The following is a 13220-nucleotide window of genomic DNA, read 5'->3' as shown; positions in this document are numbered from 1 at the left end:
TTCCACTTATCTCATTCAATACAGGGCGATGCTTTCTGCTAATATATATTTGCGTTTATCACATTCGATACCGGGTCTGACTTCATGTCCACCACTCCACTGTTAAAAAATATACATGAAATAAAGTAATGTTTTAATCGTAAACTGTTTCAGCCATTTCCGGGACTACTTCATATCCCGCATCCCACTGTTAAAAATATACATTAAATAAAGTAATGTCCAAAACATAAAGGGTTGCAGCCATTTCCTGGACTGACTTCATATTCCCCACCCCACTGTTAAAAATATACATTAAATAAAGTAATGTTTAATGAGTAAACGGTTTCACCCATTTCCGGGACTGATTTCATTTCCCCTACCCCACTGTTATAAATATACATGAAATTAAATAATGTTTAAATTGTAAACGGTTTAAGTAATTTCCGGGACTGACTTTATATCCCCCACCCCACTGTTTAAAATATACTTGAAATAAAGTAATGTTTAAATCATAAACTGTTTCAGCAGCTTTTCGAAATTAATACATGAAAACATTAACATGGTTAGAGATTAGGCAACCATTGCTTCAACATGAATTTCTGAGTGTAGTATCAGTCTCAGCATTCCAGTGACTTAAATTCCCCCTTTTTTTTTTTTTTTTTTTTTTTTTTTTTGGTCTTGGTTAATGGAGGAGAAATCCTTCATTACTGATACAATTTTTATTTTTGTTATTGATCAGAGTACCCCTTTTTTGGAAGCTGGTTTCCACCAAAATTTTTAACCGACATCCTGTCCAATTCCGTCTTTGTGGGGAGGCAAGTAAACAAAAAAAAAAAAAATAATAATCAGAAGGGACATTTTCCAGGGCATCTTATAATTAATCAGAAGAAACATTTCTAGTGCATTTTATAATTAATCAGAAGGGACATTTCCAAGGCATTTTGTAATCAAACCAGAAATTACTTTTCCCAGTTACTTTTTGTAATATTAAAACTTTGCAATAAATATTAAAACTTTGTTACATTAAACGTAATACCTATTCACAATGCCTCCATACGGGGCATATTTAGACACCAGGGTCGTTTTTTAACGTGGAGAAAAAATTGTCTTAGTCGCAAAGGATTTCTTCTCCTCCACTAAGAGAAGAAATTGAAATGTAGCATCTGAAGAACAGATACTACACTTTTTTCTTAGCCAAAAGGCCAAGAAAGACAAATCATTTTTATTAGCTTTGCCTCAGCAGCGACACAATTTTTTTTGTTTTATTTATTTATTTATTGTTCTTAATTTATTTTGTTTGAATATTCCACTTTGCTTTTAAGGGGTGACAAGTTTTAATTGGAATATTCCACTTTCCTTTTTTAGGAATGCACAGCATGATAACGGACGGAGCGATAAAGCGTAATATAATGTTTGTTAAATTGAAACAATGATTTGTGATCATAGCATTCTATTTATCAAAGAACTTTATAGACAAGTTTTTTTTAGTAAAGGTGGACATGTGTATATCCAATGCATTTTGTGATGTGAAGAATTTTGAGAAAAAGAAACGAATAATAAGGTGGAAAGAAAAAGAAAAATTAAAATGTCTTCTCAAATGTCAGGCTATAAAAATGAGGAGGGTTCTTTAAGCATTCTGCGTAAGTGTGAAGAGTTATGCTTGAAGGCTATGACAAAGCAGTTTTGTAGAAAAAATACTGTTGCGTACGAGGCAATAAGTAAAAGAACAATGACAATATAGAAAGATTTCAATTACAAAATTTTATTCACCAACAAAATGTGTTGCACCAGGATAATAATATTCTGTAAAAATTTCAAAGTTTTTGAAACTTTAAAATTTGGGAACTTTACATGCACTTCACTATTGCCATTATTTTTCTTTTTCTTTTATTGCCTTGCTTCATAATTAACAGTGTTCGTCTACAAGACTGCATTATCATAGCCTTTAAACCCAACTCCTTCCAAATATGAAAATATTCCCTTTCTTCATTAAAAAAAATGAAACGTCATTTCAACTTGGTTATATATGTTTAATGGTAGGGGAGAGTATTTTAACAAATGATATAATATTAACTAACAACCAAAGAACTTTCGTTCTTTGAAGATGAATCTGATATTGTCTGGAATTGAGAAGAAATGTTTCAATTTTTAAAAAAGAAATAAAAAAAAAAAAGAAATTGATTTTTCTTTTTTTTTTTCTTTCCATTTTTTTTTTCCCCCATCTTAACATGTTTCGAAAACAATTTTGTTTTTATTCAAAATTTTTGAATTTTAAATGATGCTTCCAAGAGATTTAATGCCAATTCTTATACCTTTAAAACAAATATGCACCACAAAAAGTTCACAGAAGTTCTACAACACGTTTTTGCCAAAAGCATGCCATTGAAACAACACAGATATTTACTTGCAAAGAAAAAAAAAAATGAAAAACAACCAAAGAACTCCTTCGTTTTCTGAACATGAATCAGATATGGTTCAAAATTAACAAGAAAAGTTTCAACTTTCAAAAAGGAAGGAAAGTGAAATTGAATAATTTTTTTTTTAATAAAGTTTTTTTGCATCTTAACATGCTTCAAAAACAGTTTTGTCTGTTTATTCAGAGTTTATGAATTAAAGTTTTATTTACTTTTTTTAAAAGTTCAAAAATATTAAAATAGCTAAATAACAAAAAAAAAATATATTCAGAGTTTGTTGGTTGTAAACAATGCATTTTAAAAATATTGTCTTAATAAGAATTTATATATAGTTAGCGTTGACTTGAAACCAAGTAAAATATCTTGCATGCTGATTGACTTTTTGTTGAAGGAGAAATTTTCAAAAAACTAATGATTTTTGTCTTTATTAGTTTCATTTCAATGATTTCAAGTAGTGCTTAGGAATTCAATTGCAAAAAGCTGATATGTGATTTGTGAAGTGTAGCATCCTAAATATATGGTTTTATCGCTCTCAGTTGAAGCAAAAGTTTGAATAAAACTGAAAAATATTGTCAAATGGTAAAAATTGATAAAATGACTAATATTTATGGATTCATTTATATTGATTCTTTCATTTATGTAGTTGATATTTAAATCAGTATATGTTGATATTTAAATGTGTTATTCATTCTACATCACCAATGATGTTATAATTCTTATAATGCATACTCTCCCCTACCCTTCATGACTTGTTTTTTTAACATTTAACCCTTTTGCAATCAAATCCAATGTTGTTGATCAGGTGAACGAGCTCACATTCTAGTATCACTTAGTATCACGCAGAAAGGTGACCATGTAAATGAGTCTAATATTGTGCTGATCAGTGAACATTGGGTTTTACTTTGGCAGCCTTGTAAGTCTCACTTTCCTTTTAGTCCTCATATTTCATGAGCAATGTTTCTGACAAAGGAGGAATAATTGCCGTTTTCTTAATTGAAATCTATCCATATTACTTATCATTGGCTAGTTTTTGATCTTGAAATAGTCGATTTTTTTTAGCTCCTTACATCAAGTGGTTTTATGCCTTGTCTGGTGTGATTTCCATAAAAGTTGACATGCTTTCTATGAAACAAGAACACAAGTTGTGAAATTGCATGTCTTTAACTACAATGCAAGGAATGGTCAAAGCCTTATTTAGGCCTTACTATTGTATGATTGATTATTAAACTTGCGCCGTGGAACTGAGAATTCAAAAACTGTTTACTTAATCAGGCTTGGATTTTTTCTTGGTGTTTGTTAAGCAGCATCAGATGTACAGATAAAATTTGGAGAAAAATGTCAAAAGTCAAAATTCTGTCAAAATTTCGATCATGACCAAACTTTTCTAACTCAAGGTTAAATAAGACGTGAGATTTCATTAGCTACAATATGGGTCAAGTAGTGAGTCTCTATGATGAATAGAACTAAATTCATTGTGAAAAGTGTCACTTTTGGCAATGTCCTTCCTTGATTGTACTGCTATGCAGAAGTTTAAATGTTATATAAACTAACACTCCTTGAATAGTCCTCTGTAAACAATGTCCCAAATAGTAGCCCCTTAAGTCCAACTGACGATATATGTTTGAGGTGAACAAGAGTTAAAAAAAAAAATGTTTTACAAAGAATTGCTAAAATAAAAAAGTTTTATTTAAAGAATATTTAACTAACAAAGGCAATTATTTTTACAACAAATGAAGAAAATCAAATTTTTTTCTCGTTATAATATTCCACTGTTGGAAAAGGAAAGACCCCCATAAGACTTAATACTATTGCAAATAACCTACACATAAGAATCTACGATGAATAACCTTTTACAGCATTAAATGACCTAATAGGATTAATATGGTGTTTAAAAACCAACAGACCTTATAGTATTGACCTTGAAAAACATTATTTCAAAGAGATTATTACTTCAAATCTCGTGTTACAAACGACTAAGGACAGTTTGTGAATTTAATATTCCCATGAAACTTTCTTCTTCAGAGGAAGACGGTTCAACCCACCTAGGTTGAGTGCCGTTTTGAGACTAATGTGGAAAACACAGAATTTCCAGCGTCCCGCTAAAATTTCATTGTTTATTCTGATAGTAAAAAAATCTTTAAAAAAATTAATAATAGTAATAATAAATGTGTATGATTGATAATTATGGGTTATCTGACAAGATCTATGAATCAATCACACTAAAAGGGGGTAGCCATGCACTGTGGTTCCAGACCAGGTTTATTAGTGCCCTCGCATTGCATTCTATGGCTTTCTAATGATTTATTATTATATTAATAATACAAAATTTATAAGCATAATACATCCACTGAAATGATACAAAATTTATCTTGAATTTTAAAGATCTCTCTACACTGATTGGATGAGAATAAAAGTTGAGAAACGCTATCATCGACGGGTACTCAAACAATGTACTGCATCATTTTGTCTGTTGTACTCGTTCCAACGATGTAATCACCAAATCGGTCAGATTCTGACTCCACCCTGTTGGATTTTGGCCATTAATCGTCTGTCTTGAATGATTACCATTCAAATTTGTACATTTTTATTAGTCAGGGTTTGGATGTTGAGAGTAGGAGCATCTGTGAAAGAACAAATTTCCTGCGAGGGAGGGGTCAGAAATTGCTCGTATTTGAGAGAAATGAGATTTAAAAAAATTTTTAATCTATATAATAAAAGTGAAAATGCGTGTTTGTATGTATGTGTTTGTTTGTATGTATATATCCCCCCCCCCCGCTAGTCTATATAATAAAAGTGAGCATGCGTGTATCTGGTTCACTTCATTTATTAACATTTGCAAATTTTATTTTTATAAACAAAGAGGAGGCTTAATCTTAATAACTGATGCTAATCATAAGGAAAGAACAATTGTGTATGCAAATTTAATTTTCATAAATAAAAAGAAGAGTTGATTGGTTAAAATTAAAGAATTTCCTTGTCTTTTAATAGATACTAAAAGATATTGTCTTAATATTTTTGTAGCTAAAATGGGAATTAATCTACAGGTACATAGGTGCTTTATTTGCAGATTCAAGAGAGACCGCAAATTAGTTTTGTTTTTATGTGGGGGGGGGGATACCTTAGTTATTTCAGTTTTTACACTCGTATTCCTTAAAAATTTAACAGAAATTTAGTTGTTGCTAAAAATAAATTACTACTGTGGCACACCCCTGGTTAGATCTTAATATTTTTCACTCTCAAATTTAAAATGCAACTCTAACAATTGAAACTATTTTCATGCCGCTGAGAGCGAGGAGGAGGTGGGTCACATTTTTACTTGGACATTTTATTTTTATGGAAATTGCTCCAGACAAAGTATGAAGCCAGTTATTGTAAGGAACTAAAAAAAAAAAATACTAATTCAAAAACTTGTCAACGATAAGTGTTGGATGGATAGATTCAAACCCAGAAAACAATTCCCCCCCCCCCTTTGTCAGAAACATTGCTCATGGAATGTGAGGATTAAAGGATAAAATAAGGAAAGCAAGTTATGAGGTTGCCAAAAGTAAACCCATGGTTCACTTTTGGTAACCAAATATGGCATGTTTGTTTAACATGTCTCTTTCACATGATTAGATGCAGGTTGTATGTCTTTCTCCATGAAATGTTATCATTTAAGTTGGTTTACTAAGGATCATTCCAAGATCTTTTTTAGACTCCCTTTTTTTCTTTTCTTTTTTTTTTATCACTTACCAGTGTATATCTATTTATCCAAACAGCTTCATTTGATATGGCCGTATTTCTCTGTGGTTGTAACATGGAGCAGACTCCAGTCTAGATACCTTCAGCTTCAAAGGCAGAGAGTCAGAACTCTCATCAATGTTTGCATTGCAAATCCACAGAACTATAGCCATATCATTCCTCTGTAGCCTCAAAGTGGGAGCCCAGCATGAATGAAATTTATATTAAAAAATACTTTTGCTTTTAATTTCATCATTTTTCAAACAATATGAATGTGTGAAGTAAGTTTATTTTATCAAACCAGGATCTGGTAGAAATTGTCTGTTAGCAATTTTGTTCATTCTAACTATTGTTAGGTTGTCTTTGTTTAAAATTAATTCCCTTCTGCAACTGGTGTTTCAAATTGTTTCATGTTTTTTATGATTAAACTTTTATAACTGACATTTTATATCACTTAGTTTTTCCCTTTTTTTATCCAGATTCAAGACTGTGTGGACAAGTATGCTCGAATTTTCATCTTTTCTGTCGAAAATATGCGAAATGTACAGTTAAAACAGATTCGACATGAATGGACACACAGTAGGTTCGTATCCTTTTGATTTGTTTCAGTTTTTCCAGATATTGTAGCTTTTCTATTTTTTTAAAACTTTATTTTATGTCTCTAAATTAGAATTTAGAAATATGACAAGGAATTTATAAAATACTATGTGTTGGCTTAAATTTGAATTTTTATTTTTATTTTGGTAAACTATTTAGAAAATATCTTTATAGGGGATAAGCAAAAAAATTAAAAAAGATTGTTTGCATTTTAATGACTCACTTGTGAATAATTTAAGCTAGATTTTTTTTCCCACTTTGTAGTAGAGATTAAAATATCTTCGCATTGACAGAAATAAAATCAGAGCTACAAAATCAAAATATCAACTTGATTCATATGAAAACTTGTGTGAGTTTCTCATGCTAAATTGCTCTGTGAAGTTTGTTCTATTTTTTTTTTTGTTTCACTTGACGTCATGGGGGGGGTCAAGGTCACAATAGCTTCCCATTCTTATGTTTCACTACTAATAAAAAAAAAAATTGTTTAAAATCAGATGACATAAAATTTCTGAAAATGTACTATTTTCAATATACAGTAGTGTCCAAAACTAAGAGACAAAATTTTAAAACCTAATATTTGTTAGAAATAACCACTGTGAAAATGGATGATAACAACTATTAGTTGTGAAAATTTCAGCTTTTCACAGTTGTTATTTCTAACAAATATTAGATTTTAAAATTTTTGTCCCTTAGTTTTGGACACTGCTGTATAAAACCAGAACATTCATTCCAGGATGAGTAAAATTAAACGGAACTTTTTTAGTTTTGCACCATTTTATGTCCTTTTAGATTAAAATAAAGATATGATATGAAACTTTTAGAATTTTTATTCAAATTATTAAGATCTTATTACATGATTTTGATCCTAGAAAATAAGATTTAAGACTTTAAGATTAAAAGTTCTCAAGAAATCTTGCCTTTTTGGTATCCATTGACAATGGATCAAATTCAATGCAATTGTGATATTTTTTTAATTTTAAAATCTGAGATTGTGTCCATATTATGCATTTAAAATACTTGAAACCGAAACATAAGGAATAAGTAGAGTTGGGGGGGGGGGCATCAAAATACTATTTCATGCTTAAGCATGATTCACTGCTGAAAATTCTATATAAAACTCTAAGCGTGTCATAAATCGGTTTATGGGCAGTTTCTTTTGTGAAATGCTAGGACATAAGTTTATAGTTTTTTTTTTTTGTTTTGTTTTTTTTGTACAAATATTGTTGAAACTGAAGTTAGATATATTGATTCCCTTATAATTCAACTCTATACTAAACAGCTCACCCGGGAGAGACTTTTGCTTGTTTCCCATGTGTTGGTATTTTGTTTTTTGTCAAAACATTGTCTTTTTAATTTTTTTTTCTTTAAAAATAAAGCTACTGAACTCCAGGTCAACTTTACTCACCAACTGTCATAACATTCACAGTTGTTGCAGCAGTTTTTGTCGTTGCCCTCTTAAATGTAATAATCAGTTCCAACCTTAGACTGTAGTTGAATCGATTTTGATCACTTCTCTATGGAGGGCTAAATTAAAACTTTTTAATGACATTAAATTCTGCCACATTTTCTTCCAAAAATGGCTCAGCCTCTCTCATTTTCTTCCAAAAATGGCTCAGCCTCTCTCATTTTCTTCCAAAAATGGCTCAGCCTCTCTCATTTTCTTCCAAAAATGGCTCAGCCTCTCTCATTTTCTTCCAAAAATGGCTCAGCCTCTCTCATTTTCTTCCAAAAATGGCTCAGCCTCTCTCATTTTCTTCCAAAAATGGCTCACCCTCTCTCATTTTCTTCCAAAAATGGCTCACCCTCTCTCATTTTCTTCCAAAAATGGCTCAGCCTCTCTCATTTTCTTCCAAAAATGGCTCAGCCTCTCTCATTTTCTTCCAAAAATGGCTCAGCCTCTCTCATTTTCTTCCAAAAATGGCTCAGCCTCTCTCATTTTCTTCCAAAAATGGCTCAGCCTCTCTCATTTTCTTCCAAAAATGGCTCAGCCTCTCTCATTTTCTTCCAAAAATGGCTCAGCCTCTCTCATTTTCTTCCAAAAATGGCTCAGCCTCTCTCATTTTCTTCCAAAAATGGCTCAGCCTCTCTCATTTTCTTCCAAAAATGGCTCAGCCTCTCTCATTTTCTTCCAAAAATGGCTCAGCCTCTCTCATTTTCTTCCAAAAATGGCTCAGCCTCTCTCATTTTCTTCCAAAAATGGCTCAGCCTCTCTCATTTTCTTCCAAAAATGGCTCAGCCTCTCTCATTTTCTTCCAAAAATGGCTCAGCCTCTCTCATTTTCTTCCAAAAATGGCTCAGCCTCTCTCATTTTCTTCCAAAAATGGCTCACCCTCTCTCATTTTCTTCCAAAAATGGCTCAGCCTCTCTCATTTTCTTCCAAAAATGGCTCAGCCTCTCTCATTTTCTTCCAAAAATGGCTCAGCCTCTCTCATTTTCTTCCAAAAATGGCTCAGCCTCTCTCATTTTCTTCCAAAAATGGCTCAGCCTCTCTCATTTTCTTCCAAAAATGGCTCAGCCTCTCTCATTTTCTTCCAAAAATGGCTCAGCCTCTCTCATTTTCTTCCAAAAATGGCTCAGCCTCTCTCATTTTCTTCCAAAAATGGCTCAGCCTCTCTCATTTTCTTCCAAAAATGGCTCACCCTCTCTCATTTTCTTCCAAAAATGGCTCACCCTCTCTCATTTTCTTCCAAAAATGGCTCAGCCTCTCTCATTTTCTTCCAAAAATGGCTCAGCCTCTCTCATTTTCTTCCAAAAATGGCTCAGCCTCTCTCATTTTCTTCCAAAAATGGCTCAGCCTCTCTCATTTTCTTCCAAAAATGGCTCAGCCTCTCTCATTTTCTTCCAAAAATGGCTCAGCCTCTCTCATTTTCTTCCAAAAATGGCTCAGCCTCTCTCATTTTCTTCCAAAAATGGCTCAGCCTCTCTCATTTTCTTCCAAAAATGGCTCAGCCTCTCTCATTTTCTTCCAAAAATGGCTCACCCTCTCTCATTTTCTTCCAAAAATGGCTCAGCCTCTCTCATTTTCTTCCAAAAATGGCTCAGCCTCTCTCATTTTCTTCCAAAAATGGCTCAGCCTCTCTCATTTTCTTCCAAAAATGGCTCAGCCTCTCTCATTTTCTTCCAAAAATGGCTCAGCCTCTCTCATTTTCTTCCAAAAATGGCTCAGCCTCTCTCATTTTCTTCCAAAAATGGCTCAGCCTCTCTCATTTTCTTCCAAAAATGGCTCAGCCTCTCTCATTTTCTTCCAAAAATGGCTCAGCCTCTCTCATTTTCTTCCAAAAATGGCTCAGCCTCTCTCATTTTCTTCCAAAAATGGCTCAGCCTCTCTCATTTTCTTCCAAAAATGGCTCAGCCTCTCTCATTTTCTTCCAAAAATGGCTCAGCCTCTCTCATTTTCTTCCAAAAATGGCTCACCCTCTCTCATTTTCTTCCAAAAATGGCTCAGCCTCTCTCATTTTCTTCCAAAAATGGCTCAGCCTCTCTCATTTTCTTCCAAAAATGGCTCAGCCTCTCTCATTTTCTTCCAAAAATGGCTCAGCCTCTCTCATTTTCTTCCAAAAATGGCTCAGCCTCTCTCATTTTCTTCCAAAAATGGCTCAGCCTCTCTCATTTTCTTCCAAAAATGGCTCAGCCTCTCTCATTTTCTTCCAAAAATGGCTCACCCTCTCTCATTTTCTTCCAAAAATGGCTCACCCTCTCTCATTTTCTTCCAAAAATGGCTCACCCTCTCTCATTTTCTTCCAAAAATGGCTCACCCTCTCTCATTTTCTTCCAAAAATGGCTCACCCTCTCTCATTTTCTTCCAAAAATGGCTCAGCCTCTCTCATTTTCTTCCAAAAATGGCTCAGCCTCTCTCATTTTCTTCCAAAAATGGCTCAGCCTCTCTCATTTTCTTCCAAAAATGGCTCAGCCTCTCTCATTTTCTTCCAAAAATGGCTCAGCCTCTCTCATTTTCTTCCAAAAATGGCTCAGCCTCTCTCATTTTCTTCCAAAAATGGCTCAGCCTCTCTCATTTTCTTCCAAAAATGGCTCAGCCTCTCTCATTTTCTTCCAAAAATGGCTCAGCCTCTCTCATTTTCTTCCAAAAATGGCTCAGCCTCTCTCATTTTCTTCCAAAAATGGCTCAGCCTCTCTCATTTTCTTCCAAAAATGGCTCACCCTCTCTCATTTTCTTCCAAAAATGGCTCAGCCTCTCTCATTTTCTTCCAAAAATGGCTCAGCCTCTCTCATTTTCTTCCAAAAATGGCTCACCCTCTCTCATTTTCTTCCAAAAATGGCTCAGCCTCTCTCATTTTCTTCCAAAAATGGCTCACCCTCTCTCATTTCTTCATTGATATGGTCCATACAAGTACAAAAGAAAAAGTTGAAAAAAATTAAACGGTAAAATGTTAATTTCTGCAAAACCATGATTATATCATTTCACATCTGCATAAAAACAAAGTGTCATACATATTTATTCTGCAAAGGGTTAGACACATGGTCAGGTCAGGTTTTGAAAAACCAATGCATTCTAGCTTACAAATATGCCTTAGCAGCCTTGTCAAGAATCCTCTGTAGGGATTCCTTAAGTGATTAACAATAAGCTTAGCTGCTTTGCAGAGGGAAGATAATGCCTAGGAGAGTGGGCCTCATAGGCCCAAACAGAAATATACTTCAGACCGATATCTATAAAAGTGAGAATGTGCGTGTGTGAGGATACTTCTCAACCTATATACTCAACAAATTTTTAATCTACAGGCTTAAAATTTAGTATATAGGTTATTCAGACATGTGGAAAACATTTTAATCTGTTTTCATCCAGAAAAAATGGCACGAGGGAGCCATCAAATTTTTATGTTTGCTAACTGTTTCACGAATGCACATGCATGAATAGTTCACACTACAGATTACTTATAAGTAGTTTGAAAACACCTTTTAAAGATCGCGTCATGCTGGCCTAATGGTTATCATACTTGACTCATTTGTCTTTAGGTTTTGGTTTTGATCTCAACTCAAGTTCTTTTTTTTTTTTTTTTTTTTTTTTTTTTTTTTGCTTATATAAAGTGAACCATTTACAAAATAAACATACTTGCATGCACATGCCTCAGACTTTTTTTTTTTTTTTTTTACTGTATTTTTTAAAGAAATTTTATGTTCCATTTAATACCAGGCAACGCCGAGCACATTTACTAATATATATATATATATATAATGAACTCCGTTTTTCCCCTTTGAATTTGACATTAATACGATTAAAATTCAAGACCTTTCATGCAAATGTAATATGCACAAACTGCAGCATAATATGAGGTGTGTTATAGGCCTATTACCTCTCCACTTCCTCTATATTTTTTCTGCTGAGAGTTCACGGCCAAAATCAGTTACAATCAATGGAAGTGGTAAAATATCTTCTCTCTAATAAATTCCTCCTTTCCCCGCCACCACTTAACATCGTTGCAAGATCGTTCACAAGGAACAGTTACGAAGGAACACCGATTTGAGTTTTCTTTACTTTGTAGTTGCTTCAAAAAACTGGAATTAACCGAATCAAAAGGTTACTTATGCCATTTTTTTTTTTGTTTAGTTGCTTAAAAAAACTTAAATTAACCGAATAAAAGGGTTACTTCGTAGTCGCTTAAAAAAAAAAAAACTGGAATTAACCAAATCGAAGGGTTACTTATGCCATTTTTTTTTTGTTTTTCACTGTGTTTTTTTTTTTTGTTTTTGGTTTTCCAAACACGTTTTTCCATGATTTTTGCTTTTTCTTTTTCCAATTTCTTTTTGAAAGAAGTTTTACCTTTGTCCGCTGTTTACTTTTTGTTTTCGTTTGCCGATTTTTCTCTAAGAAATTTAAGATCGTTTTTTTTTACTTCACTCATTCTTCACTTTACCCCCCCCCCCCTATACACAACGCCGGGTACACCTGCTAGTAAATAAATAAAACAAACTAATAAGGAGACCTGACGTTGCCCATGATTGAATGAGAATCAAGGAATGTTTCACCCTTCCATATTTTGTCATCGAAATCAGTGAAATTGCCCATTTTTTCGATCAAATCAATAAATTGCCTGCTGTCGTTGGGGACCCACCCTGGTGCACCAGGAGGAAGATTCACTTGCATCCCCGCAATGACTTGGTCCACATTGCACTGTAAAGAACCTACTGTTGATTTTTTAAAATTATTTTTATATAATGGCTTGAATTAAAGTTTAAAATGTAGTTGTGCTCTAAACAGAAACCTTCATTTCAAATGCACCCCTGTCATGTCAAAGAACCTACTTCTGATTTTATCTGCCAGGCTGTTCTGCTTGTGCAGTAATAAAACTTCTCATTTGTACTTGTGATGTCAGGCTGTGTAAGGTGTTAACTTACTCTTAGTCAAAATCATCTGTTCTCCCTTTTATCAGATTTTTTTCGATGATCAATACTTATCAAAGACATTCCGATCCAAAACCAATCTAAGAACACTACCAGGCACATAAAGTACATTTGTGTGAAATTTTAGAAAAATCAGCCCAGCAATTTAGGAGA

At 33.4% G+C, this 13220-nt stretch overlaps 1 protein-coding gene and 1 non-coding gene across 2 annotated transcripts in view; one reads left to right on the top strand and one right to left on the bottom strand.

Moving 5' to 3' along the window:
- LOC145294121 (mRNA turnover protein 4 homolog) overlaps positions 1-13220 on the top strand; it is a 212197-nt gene that overhangs the window by 35309 nt on the left and 163668 nt on the right. Inside the window, exon 3 of the mRNA XM_080141223.1 lies at positions 6593-6696. Coding sequence (XP_079997349.1) covers positions 6593-6696 — 104 coding nt within the window. The remainder of the gene's footprint in view (positions 1-6592; positions 6697-13220) is intronic.
- LOC145294437 (U2 spliceosomal RNA) lies at positions 990-1194 on the bottom strand. Its single transcript, XR_013869869.1, has one exon. It is a non-coding gene; the product is annotated as a U2 spliceosomal RNA (small nuclear RNA).

Source organism: Euprymna scolopes, chromosome 15 (assembly GCF_053919585.1).
Source record: "Euprymna scolopes isolate OS-2025 chromosome 15, ASM5391958v1, whole genome shotgun sequence".
NCBI classification, from domain to species: Eukaryota; Metazoa; Mollusca; class Cephalopoda; order Sepiida; family Sepiolidae; genus Euprymna; species Euprymna scolopes.
The sequence above is the reverse complement of the archived record's forward strand: the minus strand, read 5'-3'. Positions and strand labels throughout refer to the sequence as shown.